This window comes from Oncorhynchus clarkii, chromosome 14 (genome assembly GCF_045791955.1).
Source record: "Oncorhynchus clarkii lewisi isolate Uvic-CL-2024 chromosome 14, UVic_Ocla_1.0, whole genome shotgun sequence".
Taxonomy (NCBI): domain Eukaryota; kingdom Metazoa; phylum Chordata; class Actinopteri; order Salmoniformes; family Salmonidae; genus Oncorhynchus; species Oncorhynchus clarkii.
The window spans coordinates 30,493,384-30,517,579 of NC_092160.1; the positions used below are offsets into that span (position 1 = coordinate 30,493,384).

General features: G+C 43.1%; 2 protein-coding genes across 2 annotated transcripts; both read left to right on the top strand.

Annotated features, from left to right (window-relative positions):
* Positions 1–485: 485 nt before the first annotated feature.
* Positions 486–2,290, top strand: LOC139366070 (homeobox protein MSH-D-like). The gene is made up of 2 exons (XM_071103157.1): positions 486–825; positions 1,830–2,290. The coding sequence occupies exons 1-2, from the start codon at positions 486–488 to the stop codon at positions 2,288–2,290; spliced, it is 801 nt and encodes a 266-aa protein (XP_070959258.1).
* A 17,724-nt stretch (positions 2,291–20,014) lies between these two features.
* LOC139366071 (D(1) dopamine receptor-like) lies at positions 20,015–21,193 on the top strand. Its single transcript, XM_071103158.1, has one exon. The coding sequence runs from the start codon at positions 20,015–20,017 to the stop codon at positions 21,191–21,193; it is 1,179 nt and encodes a 392-aa protein (XP_070959259.1).
* The last annotated feature ends 3,003 nt before the right edge of the window (positions 21,194–24,196 follow it).

Genomic DNA, 24,196 nt, shown 5'->3' on the forward strand with positions numbered 1-24,196 from the left:
TTGTTGAATGTAGCATATTATTTATTATATTAATTCTTAAAATATAAATAATATAATTAATTCTGGGAAAATGGGGTTAGGAAAGGCCTAATCTACATATTTGGAGGAATAGCCTTCATTGAGGGAATGAAGCATGAACTAGTTATCAGATATTTTCCCTCCACATCCTCCTTCTCACGCAGTAAACGGTAAATTAGCCTCGTTTTTACCCGGCCTAGTGTTTACACGGAGTGGAGTGTGTCTCGAGGGTCTCTTTAGCCTCAAGACCCCCCAGGACCACACCCTAATCCCCCAAACTCACAGGCCAATCACAAGTCTCCTTCCGCCTCTACAGTTTTTTTCAGGGTTTTAATTGGTTGAAAGTCTCAGTACTTTAAACAAGCGTTCTCATGAGTTTAGAGTAGACACAGACTTCAGAGCTTGAGAAATTGTTGTTGACTCCGCGGACAACAGTTGAGATGCGCATGTTGTTGTTTACTTGAAGCATGGATTCTCCAGTAGATTCGAAAGATGGCTTTTCAATCCATGAGGACACTCCTCCACGGAGGCAGTTTAAGGAGCGCAAAACACCTTTATCACCTTTACCTTTCAGTGTGGAAGCGATCATGTTGGATAGGACTCACAGCGAAGGAGGGAGACGCAGCAGCGGTACGATAATCTCTCCCCTGGGGAATTACTCTATATCGGTGTCCAGACAGCCGTCTAGTCCAGAATACTTTATTCCCAATTTTGACCCGTCTTCTTCGCCAGTTAAATCAGAGACGTCGGAACCAAGGGACTGTGCGTCATGGATATCACCGCGGTGCAGGTTGTCTCCAGCGCTCAGTAAGTGCTCAACCTTATACTGTAGAAGAGTTATTGAATAGCCTACGGCCTGGTATATTTTTGTCCCATGCTGATCTATTGGGAAATATCCGTTATTTATGTTTTCTACTGTATTTTAAAGTTGTAGCCTATGTGGAAATAAGATAACTGTTAAATAGAATTGGAAAAGTCTTAGTGTGCAGTAGTTTTATACCATTCCATCTACAGATCAATATCATTCAATACACTGCATATCATCAGGGGAGAAGGCTTAATTCATGTATTTGTGTATGTACACTAAGTATACCAAACATTAGGAACACATTCCTAATATTGAGTTGCACCCCCTTTATTTGCCCCCCTCAGAACAGCCACAATTCGTCAGGCCATGGACTCGACAAGGTATAGAAAGCGTTCCACAGGGATGCTGGCCAATGTTGACAGCAATGCTTTTGTGTTGGCTGGATGTCATTTGGGTGGTGGACCATTCTTGAGCACCCAAAATGTTGGGCATGAAAAACTAGCAGCATTGCAGTTATTGGCACAAGCCAGTGCACCTGGCACCTACTACCAGACCCTGTTCAAAGACACTTAAATATTTTGTCTTGCCCTTTCACCCTCTGAATACCACACATACCCAACCATGTCCCAATTGTCTCCAGGCTTAAAAATCCTTCTTTAACCTGTCTCCTCCCCTTCATCTACACTGATTTGAAGTGGATTTAACAAGTGACATCAATAAGTGATCATAGCTTTCAGCTCGTCAGTCTATGTCATGGAAAGAGCAGGTGTCCTTAATGTTTGTACACTCAGTGTATTTTGATTAATGTTCTCTTTTTGTATAGTAATGACATGTTTAGGCTATTGGGTGTTGACAAATACCACAAACACTCATTACGTCTTTACTGAGACATTCATCTCTCCCTTCCTCTTTCCCTCCCTACTTCCTTTTCTCCCTCTTTCCCTCCCCTTTTACCTCCCTCTCTCCCTCTTTCCCTCTTCCCTCCCTCCCTCCCTCCCTCTAGACCAGGTCAATTTCTCCTTGAGGAAACACAAGACCAACAGGAAGCCCCGGACCCCATTCACCACCTCCCAGCTCCTGTCCCTGGAGAGGAAGTTCCATCATAAACAGTACCTGTCCATCGCTGAGCGGGCTGAGTTCTCCTCCTCCCTGTCCCTCTCAGAGACCCAGGTCAAGATCTGGTTCCAGAACCGACGGGCTAAAGCCAAGAGACTGCAGGAGGCAGATGTGGAGAAACTCAAGATTGCCGCTGCAGGTGTTGGATCCAAGCCGGGGTTCTATCCCCCGGGGTTCTCCTCACTGCCATTCCCCCTCTGTGTCAGTCTGGAGGGTCTGGGTGGGGGGGTCTCAGGGATGTGCGGCGGACAGGGGTACACCTTCAGACATACCACTCTGTTAACAACAGTACCACATCTGGGGGTGTACACCTCACCTGTAGGGTACGGACTCCTCCACCTGTCTTGAGGTGTGTGTGTGTGTGTGTGTGTGTGTGTGTGTGTGTGTGTGTGTGTGTGTGTGTGTGTGTGTGTGTGTGTGTGTGTGTGTGTGTGTGTGTGTGTGTGTGTGTGTGTGTGTGTGTGTGTGTGTGTGTGTGTGTGTGTGTGTGTGTGTGTGTGTGTGTGTGTGTGCGCGATGAACCTTACAACAAGATATTAAATCGTACCCTAACTCTCAGGGGTGCTTTGAATATAGTGTGCTGGACCTACTTTGATATATTCAAGAGATGTGGAAGTGTACATTGTTATATGGTACCTTGTGTTCCCTGGTTTGTTACGGAAGTGACTAGCGCATCAGAACACCCATAGTACAAGCATCATTGCAGGGTAATTGTTCATTTATTCTATAGCCCTGACCTCCTAACCTCCTGACCTGTGCTGTATTTGCCAAAGCTAGTTGGATTGTTCCCGAAGGATATTGATCTGGTTCTCCCGTTTGTCTGATCACTCCGTAAATACCAGATTATCTCTATAACAGTATTATTGATGTCTCTGTTCCTGTCTTTGGGAAAGGTTCTTTTTAGACTTTCATATTTGTGATATACATATAGGACAACATATTTATTGAATAAATGTAATATAAGTAAGCAGTAAGAGTCAAAGGGGTGTGGCATATGGCCAATATACCATGGTTTAGGGTTATTCTTATTCACGATGCAACGTGGAGTGCCTGGACACAGCCCTTAGCCGTGGTATATTGGCCATATATCACAAATCCCTGAGGTTCCTTATTGCTATTATAAACTGGTTATAGTTTATGTAGTTTGTGGTCTGATGTTGAATATAAATATTGTTATTTGCTGAGTATCTAGTCTTTTGATTTGTTGTCACCTTCTCTTCTTATAGTTACAGTATGTATTTTAGTCATGATTATGCTTCTACGTCTGGTAAATACAAAGAATTCATTGCTTAAATTTGACAGAATTTCATATGCAAGTTTATTGTTTAATCGTGTATCGATCTGATTGTTTGATCCGACCTTTAACTTTGTACATGGAGCTGTAAAGTGTGTAGTATGGGCTAGTTCACCTCTGATTCTGAGTCCGGACACAGTGGACGGATAAGAAAAACATTTTAATACCACGTGTAGACGAAGTCTGAAAATGTGGGCACCATCAAAATATGGACGAGATCAGAACAAAGGACGCATGTCAGGGCCAGGTGTAAATTAGGCTTAAGTTTTAGTGGGGGAGGTAGATTTAACCAGTTAGGTTAGTTAATCGCTATATATATTAAACCAGTTAGGTCAACCAATAGCTACATATATTAAACTGTAATATTATATTATACTGTAATAATGTTTGGGAACTTTGAAGTCGGCCCCTCCCCCTCAGGCTGACGGTTTTAGAAGAAATGAGCCAATGTCATTACACGAGGAACCATAACACATTAGACCAATCATCTGGTATTTAACCCCTAATCTCTTTAATGTCCTTAAACTGAAGAATGTGTAGCTAAATGCTCAGGGTCTTACTGAACCGCCTTGGGTTGTGTTCGTAAATGCAAACCGTAGAGAAATGCTTTGCAACAGAAAACAAACCTTTCTCATTGGAAAAGTTCAGGTAGTCCCTCCCTGTTTCAGTCTGTTTACTTCCATTTGTTGCCAAGTGAATACGACCCAGGTTATTGCTAAAGCAGTATGAATGTCTTTGGAAGCCTGTTGCCAGATCTGTATGTGCCTTAACTGCAGTCTGACTAGAGGAGTTGGTTAAAGTAAAAACAGATCTGGGGTCAGGTTGTGTGTTTGAGTCTGTGTGTGGGGTCAACTGGGTGGCAAGGGAAAGTGGTGCTTTTATCCTGGGACTCATATTTTCATCGCCCAATTGACTTTAAACACATAATTATATTCACAAGAAAATTGCACATTTTCTGCAAATAACACTTCTCACATTGACTTGATTGTTGGCATGTGTTCCATATCTCCTCGCAGCACAGAGACTCAGCTCTATGCATTGAGTTTGACTGTGTCCATCCACAAACTGTAGACCTTTCATTAACTCTCTCTCTCGCTCTTCCTGAACTCTGACCTCTCATTAACTCTCTCTCTCGCTCTTCCTGAACTCTGGAACTGTGCTAAATGCCGAGCTCTATTTCAATCAAGCCCATTTCTAGTTGCGCTTATCCTCTGATTCTGAGTCCAATGCTGTGTGAAATGATGTGTGTGTTTAGTGATAAGAAGTTGAGGGATATTATATGAGTGGGTTGATTCTCATTTCCTTACTTAGCAGTCTACTGGCACACACACACACACATTCTCATTCCCACTGTATGGTACACTGACTAACTGATAGAACTGGAATATATAGTGAAATTATGTTTTGTTTGAAAATGATTTGCCTTATTCGACAAGACGTGAGAACGTACATTTCTGTCTACATTTGGTGTCCTGCAGTATTACCAACATCCACTAGATGTAGAAATGTCCCATTTTTGTAGTTGGTTCAGCACAGTAAGTCCCCAACTAGGCTCTCTCTGTATGTCTTACTGTACAAGCTCATCTCCATTGTCAGTTATCTTTCAAATACAATTGAAGACCACATTTTAGTGTGTGTGTGTGTGTCATCAGAAGGATGCCAGGGGCAATGGACCATGTGATTCAGCTCAGCTAGCACAGTCACAGCTGACTGACACAGTCTGACATGTCACACACATACACAGTCTCTGTCCTGTGCTACCGCAACCCAGTAGACCATGCCCAGACAGATCCCCTCGATAGATGAGACCAACAGCCTCTGGGTATAGGGGTATGTACATAGGGTATAGAGGCATGTACGTAGGGTATAGGGGTGTATATAAAGGCTATAGGGGTGTATGCATAGGGTATAGGGGCATGTACGTAGGGGATAGGGGTGTTTCCGTAGGGTATAGGGCGTGTACCTAGGGTATTGGGGTGTTTCCGTAGGGTATAGGGCGTGTACGTAGGGTACAGGGCCGTGTACGTAGGGTACAGGGGCGTGTGTACATGGGGTATAGAGGCATTACATAGGGTATAGGGTGTCATTTGGGACACACCTCTACTTTCTAGTCATGCTGGAGAACACAGACCTGGTTTTCTGCTTCAAAATCCTATGACTGACATCAAATCTGTTTCAAAATCCTCAAATGGAGAGTAGGACCAGGGACCTAATAAAACAGTACGGAGGATTCCCGTATGTACAAAAATATTCTGATTTATAACACACAACACGTCTCACGCCGGTTTCTCTTTATAAATCACAATCAACTCGAAATTTGGTGCACGTGAGCGAACGTCTTGTCGCACCCTTTTAACGCAAATAAATAGTCAGTGAAACGCTCTCAGTTAATATTTATCCATACTGACTGCATATCCCGCCAGAAAGGCTAAAGAAATTTCACCCAGTGTGAGATGGAATTTGTTGGAGCAAGAAAACATTTGTTTGGTGGACACAGTGTGGGCATTACAAATGCCTAAAAGGCGAGTGGCAGCATGGGGCGGACGCTGTGAATGCTGCTGTCTCAGAAGGTCGGACCCTCAGAAATAAGAACGACCTGGCCCGACATAAGTGCAGGCTAAAAGGCGCATAGCCTTACAAAGACAGTGTTTGTGCCACGGGCGGAGGAAAAGGGGACACCGTAGTTCAACGCCCTTGATGAGCGACTTGTCGTTAAGGGATTCCCTCCTGTGTGTAGTGACGTGGGACATGCAATACGCACCAGATATTCCAGGTATGCAATTAGTATTCCCTCGTTTGAAAAGAGTAAACCAAATGCATTCAAGTTGTTTAAGCATTTACACAAACAATTGACATGTTCTATTGTTTTTAGTCGCTGCGATTTCCAGCGGGGTCGGTGGTGCTGCAGTTGCGCAGGCGCTGTGGGCGCCCAGCCCCGGCGTCTCCACTGCACCTCATGCATCACAACCCTCCAGCGGCCATGTCCTCGCAGATGCAGTCCTGCAAACGCAAAGAGACACCATCGACGCTATTCGCGAGGTTGCCAAGGAGTTGACGTGGGACTGGCACGGCTTGGTTTCTGCGGATGTTTCTCTGTAATGCTGGGCCCACTACAGCACAGAGATCCAAGAGAACTATTAGTAATCGGAACCGGCTCATAAGCCACTAGGCCATTATCACATTGACAGTTCTGCGCAACGAACATGTGATGACAATACATGAAACTGTGCGCTCGTATCTGCCCGACGGAGGCATCGAAAACTGCATCAGTTTAAACGTCATTTGTCTTACTGTTCACCTTATTATTTATGAGAATACATTTCATAACATGCAAGTATTGTTCAATAATTACAGATCCAATTAAATATGATTCCCGATTAAACTGTACAACATATTATTTTGCAAAAACAGATCTCCGTTTGTATTTATTAACCTACATTGTGTTCTTTTTGTGTGCACTCTTCATATATAATACGTGAGAGGTAATATTTCTATTTATTTTACACAATGTTATCCATTTCAAAGCGTTTCTCGAAATTCATCCTTCTTCCATCGGAGTCGCAGTTTCTCATTTCGCCAGGTCATGTGTGTACGTATGGGTCAAAGTGTCGCTGGAGGACCGCACATTCTCCCGTCAAGTTATTTTTTTATAAATCTAAATTCCAAAGTTGGCTTAGAAAGTGGTGTACGCCTTCTTTTGTGCCTATGCAACGTTTATAAATGAGGCCCCAGACCACATTATGTACTAAACGGACATACTAAGCAGGCGAAAGAAATGCCCAAAATCCACTTAAGGAGAGTAGGGCCGGAACACATAGATGCCAAGTATAGAGCATCACACAAATCCCACGATTGGACAATATATAGGATATGAAGACATAAACATCCAACACGCTTAACTGTGATGTGGTGAGGGAGAACCCAGGAGCAGAGAAGAGAACCAGATTAGGAAATATGTAAATACTAAATAAATAGTATGTGACTTTTTATACTTGTTCACATTTATGATATAATCTGTTAGTCTTCAACTCGTTGTCATGGTTCCCCCTGTCACCAGAGGACAGCAGAGACTGCCCTAGAGAGTATAACAACACAGGTGTTTTCAGTTACTAATCATGATTTCCTTTTTAGAGTGGTGTCTTTTCTGGTATCCTTTGCAGAAGCTTGATTTGTTTGCTGTGTGTGTTGGTGCCTGAGTGAGTTGGTGCCTGAGTGAGTTCGGAGTCTGTGGTTGTTGTCACACTTTTACTTAGTACCATTCTGTTGAACATTTTCCAGTAATGGAAACCCACATACTTTATGATAATCTCAGTTTTATTTTACTGCATATCTGAACAATGAACTGCAGTCGATGCCTCTTGTTTCTTTCTAGAATGTGCAAGACAGGGTTGTGAAGTTGTCAATTACCAGTCGATTGAGGGAATAGCATGAATGAATGTAATTTACTGTCTTTGTATTTTACAATGCAATACAGAGACTGTGTTGCACATTCACTAGCCTGGTAGAACCAGCCTGATCATTGCATTCAACACAACAAAGCACCTGAACTGGCTCTTCTAGCTGTGAAAATTCCCCAGTCTGAATTAATCCCTACCCTCTCCTAATCTGTGTGATTGATGTGCGGCTCCGTGTGAAATCAGGAGCCAAGCAGAGAGATTCCATTGAATACAAGAAGAAATAACACATTTTAAGATCAATCTACACAAGGGAGCTCAGTATAGTTGCATGATGACATGGGACATAAAAGGAAATGGGTGAGAAGAGGCAGAGGCATAATCCCCATATGTGGCACAGGGGCACGTGCCCCTACAGATTTGTCCTGCTTAAAAAATATATATTTGTTGTTTCTGTATAATACTACTAGCCACCTATAGTCATTTTATAAGGTTGGTTTTAGCTAGCCCAGATAGGTTTCTGATCTCCCAACCTCATAACTAGATACAAAGAAGCCATTTCAGGCTAACAAACAAGTTATTATCTAGCTTGTCTAACTATCTTAGCTGGCATGCCTGTTGGCAAGGTTGATAGACTATACAAAAGCAAGCAATAACTAAATGTACTGAATAAGACCCACATTCCTTTATGTTTTTTTACCCAGATTTTATCAGAGATGCAGAGAAGCATTTTTAATTTCGTAAAAAAAATAACCACCTGTCAGGAGGATACAAACAGCTCATGAGGTATGCTTAGATATGCAGATTAATATACAGTACCAGTCAAATGTTTGGACAAACCTACTCATTCAAGGGTTTTTCTTTATTTTTACTATTTTCTACATTGTAGAATAATAGTGAAGACATCAAAACTATGAAATAACACATGTAGTAACCAAAAAAAGTTGTTAAACAAATCAGTGTTATATTAGAGATTCTTCAAAGCCACCCTTTGCCTTGTTGACAGCTTTGCACACTCTTGGCATGCTCTCAACCAGCTTCACGAGGTTGTCACCTGGATTGTATTTCAATTAACAGGTGTGTCTTGTTAAAAGTTAATTTGTGGAATTTCCTTCCTTCTTAATGCATTTGAGCCAATCAGTTTTGTTGTGACAAGGTATGGGTGGTATACAGAAGATAGCCCTATTTGGTTAAAGACCAAGTCCATATTATAGCAAGAACAGCTCAAATAAGTAAAGAGAAATGACAGTCCATTACTTTAAGACATGAAGGTCAGTCAATCCGGAACATTTCAAGAACTTTAAGGGTTTCTTCAAGTGCAGTTGCAAAAACCAAGAGCTATTATGAAACTGTCTCTCATGAGGACCACCACAGGAAAGGAAGACCCAGAGTGACCTCTGCTGCAAAGGATGAGTTCATTACAGTTAACTGCAGCTTAGATTGCAACACAAATAACTACTTCATAGAGTTGAAGTAACAGACACATCTCAACATCAACTGTTCAGAGGAGACTGCGTGAATCAGGCCTTCATGGTCGAATTGTTGCAAACCACTACTAAAGGACACCAATAATAATTGCTTGGGCCAAGAAACATGAGCAATGGGTCAAACAGTGGGTTAACTGCCTGTTCAGGGACAGAACGACAGATTAGTAACTTGTCAGCTCAGGGATTTGAACTTGCAACCTTTCGGTTACTAGTCCAACACTCTAACCACTAGGCTACCCTGCCGCCCCAGAAGACTGGTGGAAATCTGGCCTTTGGTTTGATGAGTCCAAATTTGAGATTTTGGGTTCCAACCGCCATGTCTTTGTGAGATGCAGAGTAGGTGAACGGATGATCTCCGCATGTGTGGTTCCCACCGTGAAGCATGGAGGAGGGGGTGTGATGGTGTGGGGTGCTTTGCTGGTGACACTTGTAGTGATTTATTTAGAATTTAAGGCACATTTAACCAGCATGGCTACCACAGCATTCTGCAGCGATATACCATCCCAACTGGTTTGCGCTTAGTGGGACTATCGTTTGTTTTTCAACAGGACCAAAAACATCTCCAGGCTGTGTAAGGGCTATTTGACCAAGAAGGAGAGTGATGGAGTGCTGTATCAGATGACCTGGTCTCCACAATCACCCGACCTCAACCCAATTGAAATGGTTTGGGATGAGTTGGACTGTAAAGTGAAGGAAAAGCAGCCAATAAGTGCTCAGCATATGTGGGTACTCCTTCAATACTGTTGGAATTGTAATCTCTATCAAGCTGGTTGGGAGAATGACAAGAGTGTGCAATGCTGTCATCCAGGTGGTAACTTTGAAGAATCTAAAATCTCAAATATATTTTGATTTGTAAAATTTAGGGGGGTTACTACATGATTCCATATGTGTTATTTAATAGTTTTATGTCTTCACTATTATTCTACGATGTAGAATCGTAAAAAATAAAGACAAACCCTTGAAGGAGTAGAAGTGTCAACTTTTGACTGGTACTGTACATGTTATTTTATTAGAATTAAGTATAATGATTATGGCTCAAGATTGCATGAAAAAAAACTGTTTCAGGTATTTAAAAAATAACAAATTTTTCCAACTTAAAACTTCTTCGGCTATTCAGAAGTTTGGATGAATGAGGTGCCCAAAGTAAACTGCCTTTTACTCAGGCCCAGAAGCTAGGATATGTAGTATTGGATAGAAAACACTCTAAAGTTACCGAAACCGTTAAAATAATGTCTGTGAGTATAATAGAACTGATACCAGGCGAAAACCCGAGGAGAATCCATCCAGAATTTTTATTTTGGAGGTGACACCATTTAAAATGCCTTTCTATGGGGAAATCAATGGAATACCTCCCACATTGCAATTCCTAGGTCTTCCAGTAGATGTCAACAGTCTCTAGAAAGAGTTTCAGGCTTGTTTTTAAAAAAATGCTAGAATATGTAGTTTTTCTAAGTGGCTCCCATTTTGGCTGTAGTGTTATCACGAGAGTGGATGAGAGCGCACACTTCGTTATTTATCTCCGGTAATGAACATACTATTCTCCATCTTAAATGTTATTGTTTATTTACATATTAGGGTACCCAAGGATTGATTAGAAACGTTGTTTGACTTGTTTGGATGAAGTTTATTGGTAAGGTTTGGGATTCATTTTGTATGCATTTTGAACGAGGGAAACTGGTGGATTATTGAACGAAGCGTGTCAACTAAACTGACTTTTTGGGACATAAAGAAGGATTTTTTCGAACAAAACGACCAATTGTGATGTAGCTGGGACCCTTTGGATTGCAAACTAAAGAAGATCTTTAAAGGTAAGTGATTTAATTTATCGCTATTTCTGACTTTCGTGATGCCTCTGCTTGGTAGGAAAATGTTTTTAATGCTTTTGTACGTGGGCGCTGTCCTCAGATAATTGCATGGTATGCTTTCGCCGTAAAGCCTTTTTGAAATCTGACAAAGTAGCTGGATTAACAAGAAGTTAAGCTTTTAACCGATGTATAACACTTGTATTTTCATGAATGTTTAATATTACAAATTTTGTATTTTGAATTTCGCGCTCTGCAATTTCACCGGATGTTGTCAAGGCCGGGCGCTAGTAGTACGCCTTTCCCAATTAAGGACAGGGGGAATAGTCCACCTCCAGACCACCCCCTACGTAGAGGTATTCGATCCATACCCCATATACCTCAATAGAAGCTAGCCTGAAGCTAGCCAGAAGATAGCCAGTTTACTGTCTAACGTTAGTATTCAGCTAACCACGGTTGGTGGTCATCAGCTATCCTTTAGCTCGAAAAAGCTTTGCCAGTTTTGTACAATGCGACTCAGACAAGGGCATACCGGACCTATTTTCTCTCCATATCCCCGGATTTGTACCGCAAGCTCTGGACATTACACCTGGATCTTGCAGCTAGCTAGCTGGTATCCGAGTGGCTATTGCTTACGTCGGTCCTGGAGCAAACATCAATTATTCCGGAGCTAGCCAGCGGAAGAGTTCCATCAGCCTCTCCTGGGCTACAATCACCTATCCGGACCCGGTGCGGAGCCCCACCGGGCCTTCACGACTGGACTACCGACGTTATCTGCCTGAGGGAGTTATCAAACTGGCCCCTCCGTCGCAACGTTACCTGAACGCCCATCTCCGGCCCGCTAATCGTTAGCTGTCTTATCGGCTGCTATCTGAATAGGTCTATCGGGCAATTTTCTTGGGTCACTATAACTATATCTATTTTGCCAATTGGATTGGTCCCCTCTACCATACGAACCTCACTAATCTACCGACGGAAACGCACGAGGTGGCTAAAAACAGACCTCCATCCTCTGCCAGCTTGCTACCCATGGCACGGCTAGCTGTCTGAATCGCTGTGACCCCAACCAACCTCACTACTCACTGGACCCTTATGATCACTCGGCTAAGCATGCCTCTCCTTAATGTCAATATGCCTTGTCCATTGCTGTTCTGGTTAGTGTTTATTGGCTTATTTCGCCGTAGAGCCTCTAGCCCTGCTCATTATACCTTATCCAACCTCTCAGTTCCACCACCCACACATGCGATGACATCACCTGGTTTCAATTATGTTTCTAGAGACAATATCTCTCTCATCATCACTCAATGCCTAGGTTTACCTCCACTGTATTCACATCCTACCATACCTTTGTCTGTACATTATACCTTGAAGCTATTTTATCGCCCCCAGAAACCTCATTTTACTCTCTGTTCCAGACGTCCTAGACGACCAATTCTCATAACTTTTAGCCGTACCCTTATCCTACTCCTCCTCTGTTCCTCTGGTGATGTAGAGGTGATTCCGGGCCCTGCAGTGCCTAGCTCCACTCCTATTCCCCAGGCGCTCTCTTTTGATGACTTCTGTAACCGTACTAGCCTTGGTTAAGCCGCCTCCCTAAGTTTGTTTTATTCACTGCTTTAGCACTCTCTGCCAACCCGGATGTCCTAGCCGTGTCTGAATCCTGGCTTAGGAAGACCACTGTTAGGAATATTATGAATAAATGACTAAACAATATTCTCATTTTAAATGGAACTGTAACTAAGTAAACTTATACTCTGTTTTATCTGATTAACAATATGAGTTCATTAGAAGGGATTGTGTGACACGGACAAGGAGTAATTAAAGTTAATGAACACCATTCCAACTAGGCAGAGAGGAATGGGTTGTGGATAGAGTAAGCAGATAGGGTCGTTAACCTATGGTTGAACTGACGAAACTTAGCTCTGGGGTGTTTTAGATAAGGCAGTGAGTGCATTCCTAGGTTTTCTGTTAATTAGAGCTGTCAGCTAAGTGGGGATCGATAATGGTGAGGGGTCAAGAGTTAATTCAGTTATGTTGTGTGACCTGTGAGTGTGTTAGTGAGTTGGAATGAACTTTTAAACTCCCTTAATTCTAGGTTGGGAAGCTACCTCCACTCATCACTGTCAAACGCTCCCTGAAACACTTCAGCGAGCAGGCCTTTCTAATCGACCTGGCCCAGGTATCCTGGAAGGATATTGACCTCATCCCGTCAGTAGAGGATGCCTGGTTATTTAAAAAAAATGCCTTCCTCACCATCTTAAATAAGCATGCCCTATTCAAGAAATTTAGAACCAGAAACCGATATAGCCCTTGGTTCTCTCCAAACCTGACTGCCCTTAACCAACACAAAAACATCCTATGGCATTCTGCATTATCATCGAACAGCCCCCGTGATATGCAACTTTTCAGGGAAGTCAGAAACCAATATACACAGACAGTTAGAAAAGCCAAGGCTAGCTTTTTCAAGCAGAAATTTGCTTCCTGCAACACAAACTCAAAATGGAGAATAAGAGCACCTCCACCCAACTGCCCACTGCACTGAGGATAGGAAACTCTGTCACCACCGATAAATGCACTATAAATGAGAATTTCAGTAAGCATTTTTCCACGGCTGGCCATGCTTTTCACCTGGCTACCCCTACCCCGGTCAACTGCACTGTACCCCCCACAACAACTCGCCCAAGCCTTCCCCATTTCTCCTTCTCCCAAATCCAGTCATCTGATATTCTGAAAGAGCGGCAAAATCTGGACCCCTACAAATCAGCCGGGCTAGAGAATCTGGACCCTTTCTTTCTAAAATGATCTGCCGAAATTGTTGCAACCCCTATTACTAGCCTGTTCAACCTCTCTTTCTGAGATTCCCAAAGATTGGAAAGCAGCTGCGGTCATCCCCCTCTTCAAAGGGGGGGACACTCTTGATCCAAACTGCTACAGACCTATATCTATCCTACCCTGCCTTTCTAAGGTCTTTGAAAGCCAAGTCAACAAACAGATTACCGACAATTTCGAATCCCACCGCACCTTCTCCGCTATGCAATCTGGTTTCAGAGCTGGTCATGGGTACACCTCAGCCACGCTCAAGGTCCTAAACGATATCTTAACCGCCATCGATAAGAAACAATACTGTGCAGACATATTCATTCATTGACCTGGCCAAGGCTTTCGACCATGTCAATCACCACATCCTCATCGGCAGACTCGATAGCCTTGGTTTCTCAAATGATTGCCTCGCCTGGTTCACCAACTACTTCTCTGATAGAGTGTGTCTGATTCAGTGTGTCAAATCGGAGGGCCTGTTGTCCTGGCAGTCTCTATGGGGGTGCCACATGGTTCAATTCTCGGGCCGACTTTCAAAAGTAAAACTAAATGCATGCTCTTCAACCGATCGCTGCCTGCACCTTCCCACCGGTCCAGCATCACTACTCTGGACGCTTCTGACATAGAATATGTGGACAACTACAAATACCTAGGTGTCTGGTTAGACTGTAAACTCCTTCCAAACTCACATCAAACATCTCCAATCCAAAGTTAAATCTAGAATTGGCTTCCTATTTCGCAACAAAGCATCCTTCACTCATGCTTCCAAACATAACCTCGTAAAACTGACCATCCTACCGATCCTCGACTTCGGCGATGTCATTTACAAAATAGCCTCCAATACCCTACTCAATAAATTGAATGCAGTCTATCACAGTGCCATCCGTTTTGTCACCAAAGCCCCATATACTACCCACCACTGCGACCTGTACGCTCTCGTTGGCTGGCCCTCGCTTCATACTCGTCGCCAAACCCACTGGCTCCAGGTCATCTACAAGACCCTGCTGGGTAAAGGCCCCCCTTATCTCAGCTCGCTGGTCACCATAGCAGCACCCACCTGTAGCACGCGCTCCAGCAGGTATATCTCTCTGGTCACCCCCAAAACCAATTCTTCCATTGGCCGCCTCTCCTTCCAGTTCTCTGCTGCCAATGACTGGAACGAACTACAAAAATCTCTGTAACTGGAAACACTTATCTCCCTCACTAGCTTTAAGCACCAGCTGTCAGAGCAGCTCACAGATTACTGCACCTGTACATAGCCCATCTATAATTTAGCCCAAACAACTACCTCTTCCCCTACTGTATTTATTTATTTATTTTGCTCCTTTGCATTATTTATATCTCTACTTTGCACATTCTTCCACTGCAAATCTACCATTCCAGTGTTTTACTTGCTATATTGTATTTACTTCGCCACCATGGCCTTTCTTTTGCCTTTACCTCCCTTATGTCACCTCATTTTCTCACATCGTATATAGACTTATTTTTCTACTATATTATTGACTGTATGTTTGTTTTACTCCATGTGTAACTCTGTGTTGTTGTATGTGTCGAACTGCTTTGCTTTATCTTGGCCGGGTCATTGGTCGGAAAGAAGTGGAGAGTCTTTGTTTTCTTTTAAGTGCTGTCATTAGGGTAGAAACTTTGATCTGTTTCTTCAAAGCTGCTACAGTGAACAGGTGTGTGTGTGTGTGTGTGTGTGTGTATGTGTGTATGTGTGTATGTGTGTGTGTGTGTGTGTGTGTGTGTGTGTGTGTGTGTGTGTGTGTGTGTGTGTGTGTGTGTGTGTGTGTGTGTGTGTGTGTGTTTGCGTGTTTGCGTGTTTGCGTGCATGTGTGTGTGAACAGGTGTGTTTCATAGAACAATCCGAGCTTTATTCTTTATACTGGCAGCTAGAGATTTGGGTTCTGATACCAGCCGTGTCTCCAGATGTACTATACCTCTCTCTCTTAAGGATCTCTACAAATCGGTGTCCCACCCTCGGGACGGTTGAACTAATGTGATTAGCATGACGTTGTAAGTTACAAAAACATTTCCCAGGACATAGACATATCTGATATTGGCAGAATTCTTAAATTCTTGTTAATCTAACTGCACTGTCCAATTTACAGTAGCTATTACAGTGAAATAATACCATGCTATTGTTTGAGGAGAGTGCACAGTTATTAACTTGAAAAGTTATTAATAAACCAATTAGGCACATTTGGGCAGTCTTGATACAAAATGTTGAACAGTGCAAATGCAATGGTTTATTGGATCAGTCTAAAACTTAGCACATACACTGCTGTCATCTAGTGGCCAACATCTAAATTGCACCTGGGCTGGAATAATACATTATGGCCTGTCTCTTGCATTTCAAAGATGATGGTACAATTTTGTTTTTTAAATGCATGTTTAGATTTGGGTATGTCATTTTAGGCAAATATTGAAAAAAAGGGGTGGATCCTTAAACTGCAGTTGGCCCAGAACAGAGCAACATGTCTTGCTCTTCATTGGAATCAGAGGGCTGATATAAATACTATGCAGGCCAGTCTCTCTTGGTTAAGAGTTGAGGAGAGACTGACTGCATCACTTCTTTTTATAAGAAACATAGTGAACATACATACAGCTCTGACAAACACACACTTTCCCCACCAGACATGCCACCAGGGGTCTTTTCACAGTCCCCAAATCCAGAACAGATTTAAGAAAGCGTACAGTATTATATAGAGCCATTATTGCATGGAACTCCATTCCATCTCATATTGCTCAAGTGAACAGCAAACCTGGTTTCAAAAAACAGATAAAGCAACACCTCACAGCACAACGCCTCTCCCCTATTTGACCTAGATAGTTTGTGTGTATGTATTGATATGTAGGCTACTTGTGCCTTTTGTAAAAAAATAAATAATTGATGCAGTTCTGTCCTTGAACTGTTGTCTATTAATGTTCTGTATTATGTCATGTTTCATGTGGACCCCAGGAAGAGTAGCTGCTGCTTTTGCAACAGCTAATGGGGATCCTAATAAAATACCAAAAAATCTTGCCAATATCAGATTTTCTTTTACTTACTGTAAAGTAAAATCATAACAGTCATCACAGTAGTACATTCAAGTGTTCATCATCATCTACTTTACAGACATACATTTTCTTCATGCAGTTCTCACATGTAGTAGACAAACCAGTTTAAATGTCAAATCTATAGGTTAACCAAACATTTACGTGATCAGCAATTAATAAGAGCAATTTTACTAATTTTTTTTTGCAAAGAAGATCATATAAAAAGTAATTTGAGGATTGTATTGTGAAAGGCAATTACTTTATATGAACATGTATTTCAATGTGAAATATGTATTTCTAGATTAAACACTGATTAGGTTTGGTGAAAAGGTGACTGTGATTTTTTGTGTTGTTCTCAGCCAATTTGAAAATGTACTTTGCCTTTTTAATGATCTGTTTTGAGTGTTGTACAAAGAGTTGTGAAAATGTACCACATACTTTTAATCAAAGAGCAGTATGTGCCAGTTTTAGCAGTCTGTTCTAGCTGCCTGTTAAAGCTGACAGACAGACACAACTGGGACTATGGCAGATATTGTCAAATTCTTTTCAGATAGATGCATTTATAGACATCCCTTCATCAGTATTTTTCTCTCTCTCCATTAGGTTACCTCGGTGACCTGCATCTGTCCAAGTGCATCTGGAAATAATCTGAGTTATCTCCCTAAATAACACTGAATAGTCATTTTCTGAAAGGTTGAATACGTCTTTATTATTCAGTAACACTTATTGAAGAAGAAACATAAGTAGGAGGATACTCCTCTATGAGGTTTGTAAAATATTCTGGAAGAGTGCCTAATTCACATTTTTATATAAATAAAAACAGGTGAAGATTGAGTAGAGATTACCGGATTTGCTCACATTTTCCAGACCGGACCGGATTCCAATAACAGAACTAAATGCGCATGCAGGGGGGATTAACCAAACGACAATCTTTTTTTTTTTAAATTTTTTTTTTTTATTAATTTCAAATCAATACATAAATCACATGAGGGAACACAAGCATACATAGATTACAAACAATAGACAATCGAGCTAGGGGGTACAATATCACATTACAATTACACAAGGACCTTAAGGGACATGCATATACTTACAATTCTAACAGCTTTTTTGTTAGTAGAGCATTTAACTGTCTTAAAATACAGTTCAATTTATTTTTGTAGGGTACGAAAATGTGGTTTTCTGTTTGTAAATTTACATTTGTGTATATGAAATTTGGCCAAAAGAATAATGAAATGAATTACATAAAAATGATTCTATTGTATGTAAAGAATCCAAACGACAATCGTCTCATGTGGCGTCATCTTGTAATGGTCATTGTGACGTCACAGCACTGGTGAGAAACCTCTTGGTGCTTTTAGTGTTGCGGAGACGGGGAGAGAGAATAGACGGGACTCCGTTGAGGGCAGCGCTGCGCAAACTAAGTGATTCTCGGGTGCAACATCACAAACGGGTCACGGGGGTTAGGCCTAATCAACTGTCAAATCAAATGATCATTATGCCCCTTCAACAGTCGTTATTTATCTGATGGTCTAAAGTCAAGACCTAGGTCGGAGTTCGCCTACAATTACCCTTTTTTTGTTTTCTTCATCCGTTGACATTGATCGCGCTGTAGCATAGGTTATTTTCCCCAGTTTTACAGAGAGTGAACATAACTCAATCCCGGACAAACAAGTTCTCATTAAAATTGATTAATTATATATTTTCCCAAAGGAATGTACTTTTGGAGAAGCATGCTGCTCTTGGAAATCTCGAGGTTTGCCTTGTCCTGAGTAGATTGGTGAGTAACTGCTTATTTGGAGCTGGCTGGATGTTAAATAATTGATCTAGTTGTAACCCACATTCATTTTCATAAAACATCCTAGGTATGTAAAAACACACTGGGAAACTAGAATAGAATTTAATCAAATTGAAAATGATTCTATAGACTAGAATACAATAGAATTTAATAGAAGATAATATGACTTCATTGGCTAGTCAGAGAAATCTGATGCCACAGCACCTGCTTGTACATTCTATGGTGTTAAAGCATCAGGGCACCCTGGATATGCATGTGAAAACGCCATGAGAAGCAATTTAACCTCTATCAGGGAACCCTGGAAAGGTATTTAAAAGAGGCAGAGTAACACAAGTAACACAACATGATTGTTATTCAAAATACTATTAACTATTATTAAAATACTATTAACTATTAAACAGACTAACTGTTATTAAATAAAAATAGACAATCTGGTTCTATATTGAGAACCACTATGTGTATGCTCACACTGTTCATGATTTGACACTGACTAGGCTACGTTGTCTCCTCTTTTGCCTCTCCAGTGTTGATGGTAAGGAGAGAGACCTCGGTCAGCCTGAGACCAGTGTTGATGGTAGGGAGAGAGACCTCGGTCAGACTGAGACCAGTGTTGATGGTAGGTAGAGAGACCTCGGTCAGCCTGAGACCAGTGTTGATGGTAGGGAGAGAGACCTCGGTCAGCCTGAGACCAGTGTTGATGGTAGGGAGAGAGACCTCGGTCAGCCTGAGACCAGTGCTGATGGTAGGGAGAGAGACCTCGGTCAGCCTGAGACCAGTGTTGATGGTAGGTAGAGAGACCTCGGTCAGCCTGAGACCAGTGCTGATGGTAGGTAGAGAGACCTCGGTCAGCCTGAGACCAGTGTTGATGGTAGGTAGAGAGACCTCGGTCAGCCTGAGACCAGTGTTGATGGTAGGGAGAGAGACCTCGGTCAGCCTGAGACCAGTGTTGATGGTAGGGAGAGAGCCCTCGGTCAGCCTGAGACCAGTGCTGATGGTAGGGAGAGAGACCTCGGTCAGCATGTGACCCATCTACCTGTCTGTCTGTCCACAGATCACATGGGATACAGAAGACAGAAGGACTCCTCTCACCCTGTACCGAGGCTGCAATAGGAGATCTAAAACCTCTACTATCCCTGTGGGAATATGTACAACCATCCACCTCTCCAGGACAAAGGATGTCAGAACTGATACAGAGTCTGGAACAATGCCAACCCCAGAGAGAGGCTGTCTGGAATGTCTTTTACCTTGTTGTTTTTTATTATCACGGGACACAAACAAACAAGAAGATGTTATCAGATATGTTTGTTTGGATGAAAGGGAGAAACCCAGAGGGCTTTCCTTCTGACCAGGCTCTTCTCTACACTATGAGCTGATTGACCCCTCTCTGCCCCCCCCCCACACACACAAATCGTCCCACCCCACCACCTCCCTCCCACCGACGATGGATCTTACGAATGACACCACGGTCATCACAGACAGCGACTTATTGGATGACTCCTCAACCCGCATCCTGACTGGCTGTTTCCTCTCGCTGCTCATCCTCTCCACGTTGCTCGGCAACATCCTTGTGTGTGCCGCCGTCACCAAGTGCCGTCACCTGCGTTCCAAAGTCACCAACTTCTTTGTGATCTCGTTGGCCGTCTCCGACCTCCTGGTCGCTGTCCTGGTGATGCCGTGGAAGGCCGTGACGGAGGTCGCAGGGTTCTGGCCGTTTGGCTCGTTCTGCGACACTTGGGTGGCGTTCGACATCATGTGCTCCACGGCATCCATCTTGAACCTGTGTGTGATCAGCGTGGACCGTTACTGGGCAATATCCAGCCCGTTCCGCTATGAGAGGAACATGACTCCTAAAGTGGCGTTTGTGATGATCAGCGTGGCCTGGACGCTCTCCGTCCTCATCTCCTTCATCCCCGTCCAGCTCAGCTGGCACAAAGCTCAGACCTTTACCTCTACCTTCATCACTACCTCCACAACCACCCCCTACAGCCTCCAGGCCCACCCAGACTCCTCTAACCCTGTTGGGGATAACAACACACATCAGGCGCCCCGGGACTGGGACAACTGTCACTTCAGCCTGAACCGGACCTACGCCATCTCTACCTCTCTGATCAGCTTCTATATCCCAGTGATCATCATGGTGGTCACCTACACCCAGATCTACCGCATCGCCCACCGTCAGATCAGATGCATCGCCACCCTAGAACGAGCCGCAGAGAGCGCCAAGAACCGACACAACAGCATGGGAGAAGGCGGCGGAGAATCCAGCATCTCCGAATCGGAGAGCTCGTTCAAGATGACGTTCAAACGGGAGACAAAGGTCCTGAAGACGCTGACTCTGATCGTGGGCGTGTTCGTGTGCTGCTGGCTGCCCTTCTTCATCCTGAACTGCATGGTGCCGTTCTGTGAGCCGTCGCCCCGCGGTGCCGCCGCCTCCTTCACCTGTATCAGCCCCACTATGTTTGATGTGTTTGTGTGGTTCGGGTGGGCCAACTCTTCCATCAACCCCATCATATATGCCTTCAACCCAGACTTCCGCAAAGCATTCTTTATCCTCCTGGGCTGCCACAGATTCTGTCCCGGAGATCACGGCATGGGCGCATTCAGTCTCAATAAGAAGTGAGCTCAGAGCCTCAGAATTCCCAGTGGTAGTAATAAAAAACATACATGGAAAACATCTGCTGAGACACTGGTCTCAGAAGAGGACCTACAGTACCAGCTGTCATGAACGTCAGAGAACTATAGCATGCCATCGTCTGGTGCATTGTATCGCCATAAGCAAGCAGAGTAAGCACTACAACCTTGGTGTAAAAGGTTTGTTGTTGTCATTGAGGGTGCCGCCACCTTGTGCAGTGTCACTGGGCATAACATACAGTATGATCTGAAATGGCACTGCAATAAGAATCGAGTGACCCTTTGCAGTGTCCCTGACTGTGCAGTGAGTGCAGTACATTTAGTGACACATTGTCTCTGTGGAGTAGATACTACAGTGAGTCAGGGCCCCAGACTCTGACCCAGTGATGCTTTATTGTGAATTTTACAGAATGTTAAAAAGAGGTCACTTATTACAAACGTTTTGAGATGTAATACAGTACTTCAAGAAAATATATTATTCTTTACAATGTGTTCTCTTGCAAACAGTAACTTTGATTGTGTTTTTGTTAAAGTCCATACCAATACTGCCATTGTTTTAATTGATGGGGAACACCAAATGACGGTTAACTGAATAATCTTTCTAATGATGGTAATGAAATTCAGAAAGCTTAAGGCTATTTCATAACAAACATCAATTTAATTTGGACCGCCATTTTAAATCCCTCTCCAAAGTGTTTTACCTTATTAATGAGCTACTCATCTTGCATTGTGTCTGTGGCTTTTCCAAAGCAATGCCAGGTGTCCCAACAAGCTCTCATAGTCTCACTGCAGAATGAGACGTTCAGCCACGTTCTCCAAACGTCAAATTTCGAAGTGTTTTTCCTGCTCCTTCTGCTTTGTATCATTCCATTTCTCCAAACGTCAACTTTCGAAGTTAAGGGTTAAGTTTAAGCACTCATTTGGAATGGTTAAGGGTTAAGGTTTTGGATAGGGTTCAAACATTAAGTTTAGGCACTCATTCTGAATGGTTAAGGTTTTGTATAGGGTTCAAACATTAAGTTTAGGCACTCATTCTGAATGGTTAAGGTAAGGGTTAATGTTTTGGATAGGATTCAAACATTAAGTTTAGGCACTCATTCTGAATGGTTAAAGTTTTGGATAGGGTTCAAACATTAAGTTTAGGCACTCATTCTGAATGGTTAAGGTTTTGGATAGGGTTCAAACATTAAGTTTAGACACTAACATGCTGACCAGAACGCTCGAGCCATTGCACGCATGTTGATTTTGTCCACCCACACCAGACGCGATCAGGACACGCAGGTTGAAATATCAAAACGAACTCTGAACCAACTATATTAATTTGGGAACAGGTCGAAAAGCATTAAACATTTATGGTAATTTAGATAGCTAACTAGCTTGCTGTTGCTAGTGAATTTGTCCTGGTATATAATCATTAAGGATGGGTGTCGTTAAGATTATAACGGTATTACTACTCTTAGCGATACTGCTTATCCATCTGGTACTTTAACGGTATTCTTATCGGTTATTTTTGTTCTTTTTTATGAAAAAAACCCGAAACAAATTAAGAACAAAATTAACATTGCCTTATTTTCTGAAATGTAAACAATTATTTACAGCAAAAGAAACAGCAATGGTTTTCAACCTCTCCCTAACCCGGACGATGCTAGAGCATCGCCCCACGGACCTCCCGGTCGCGGCCGGTTACGACAGAGCCTGGGACCCAGAGTCTCTGGTGGCACAGCTGGCGCTGCAGTACAGCGCCCTTAACCACTGCGCCACCCGGGAGGCCCAGAAACAACAATGTTTGAACAAATCACTATTATAGACTGCAGTACAGCGCCCTTAACCACTGCGCCACCCGGGAGGCCCAGAAACAACAATGTTTGAACAAATCACTATTATAGACTGCAGTACAGCGCCCTTAACCACTGCGCCACCCGGGAGGCCCAGAAACAACAATGTTTGAACAAATCACTATTATAGACTCTAATGTTGTGATGATGGAAATGTAAAACAAATTAAATAAATAATATTTTCCTGCAAAAGATAAGACAGTGGTATAGAACAACACGGGTGGGGCCTGCAGGTAGGCTGCAGAAGATAAGACAGTGGTATAGAACAACACAGGTGGGGCCTGCAGGTAGGCTGCAGAAGATAAGACAGTGGTATAGAACAACACAGGTGGGGCCTGCAGGTAGGCTGCAGAAGATAAGACAGTGGTATAGAACAACACGGGTGGGGCCTGCATGTAGGCTGTAAAAGATAAGACAGTGGTATAGAACAACACGGGTGGAGGAGGCTTGAGCACAGAGGTAGCTTGTTGCAATGTTTGTGAGGGGCAGAGTAGCTCTCTTCTCCCACCTCCACTACATCACAGGATCTTCAGTCATGGAGATGGAAGGCAGGCCTTTGTAGAGCTCGACCTCTAGGTCAACACTCTCGCTGAGGGTGAGGGACGAGGTGTCCTGTTGGATTGTCAATCCCTGTCCTCCTCTGAGAACAGCTCCACCAAGGCACACCTTGTTTTGTACAATGGAGGGACTGTCTCCTCCATTTCCTCTCCTTCTCCTTCAGACTCCTCCTCTTGTTGCTGGTGCTCTGTGTCTGTCTGCTCTGGCTCCTCTGGCGTTGCTCCTGTCACATTGGCCTCAACAGCCGTCTTCCCTTTAAATTTGGGGTCCATTGCTGTGGCCTCATGCAGGAAGGGTTGAATGTCCTCATCCTGATGGCACTCGGAGAGGTTCTCCCACACCTTCTCTTTGATGTTGGCCACAAACGTTGTATCTTCATGCTTCACAGTGAAGTGCTCTTCCAGTTTGTGGAGGATGGGTATGATGGGCATTCTTTTCACATGACACACACAGTGAGGCTGTATGGAGGATTCTCATGAGCTGGACAAACTCCTCAGCCTTATGGAATTCCTCGTCCTTCAGACGGTACAGGTTGGCCTTGGTCAGAGCAAGTTCCATCTGGTCTTGAAATCAAGGTTGAGTGTTGCAGAAGGCCTGAA

Excerpts from the sequence above, each read along its gene's own strand:
- LOC139366070 (XM_071103157.1), top strand. The coding sequence starts at position 486 with ATGGATTCTCCAGTAGATTCGAAAGATGGCTTTTCAATCCATGAGGAC. Across the intron at positions 826-1,829 it reads CAGGTTGTCTCCAGCGCTCA|ACCAGGTCAATTTCTCCTTG; the intron begins GTAAGTGCTCAA and ends CCCTCCCTCTAG.
- LOC139366071 (XM_071103158.1), top strand. The coding sequence starts at position 20,015 with ATGGATCTTACGAATGACACCACGGTCATCACAGACAGCGACTTATTG.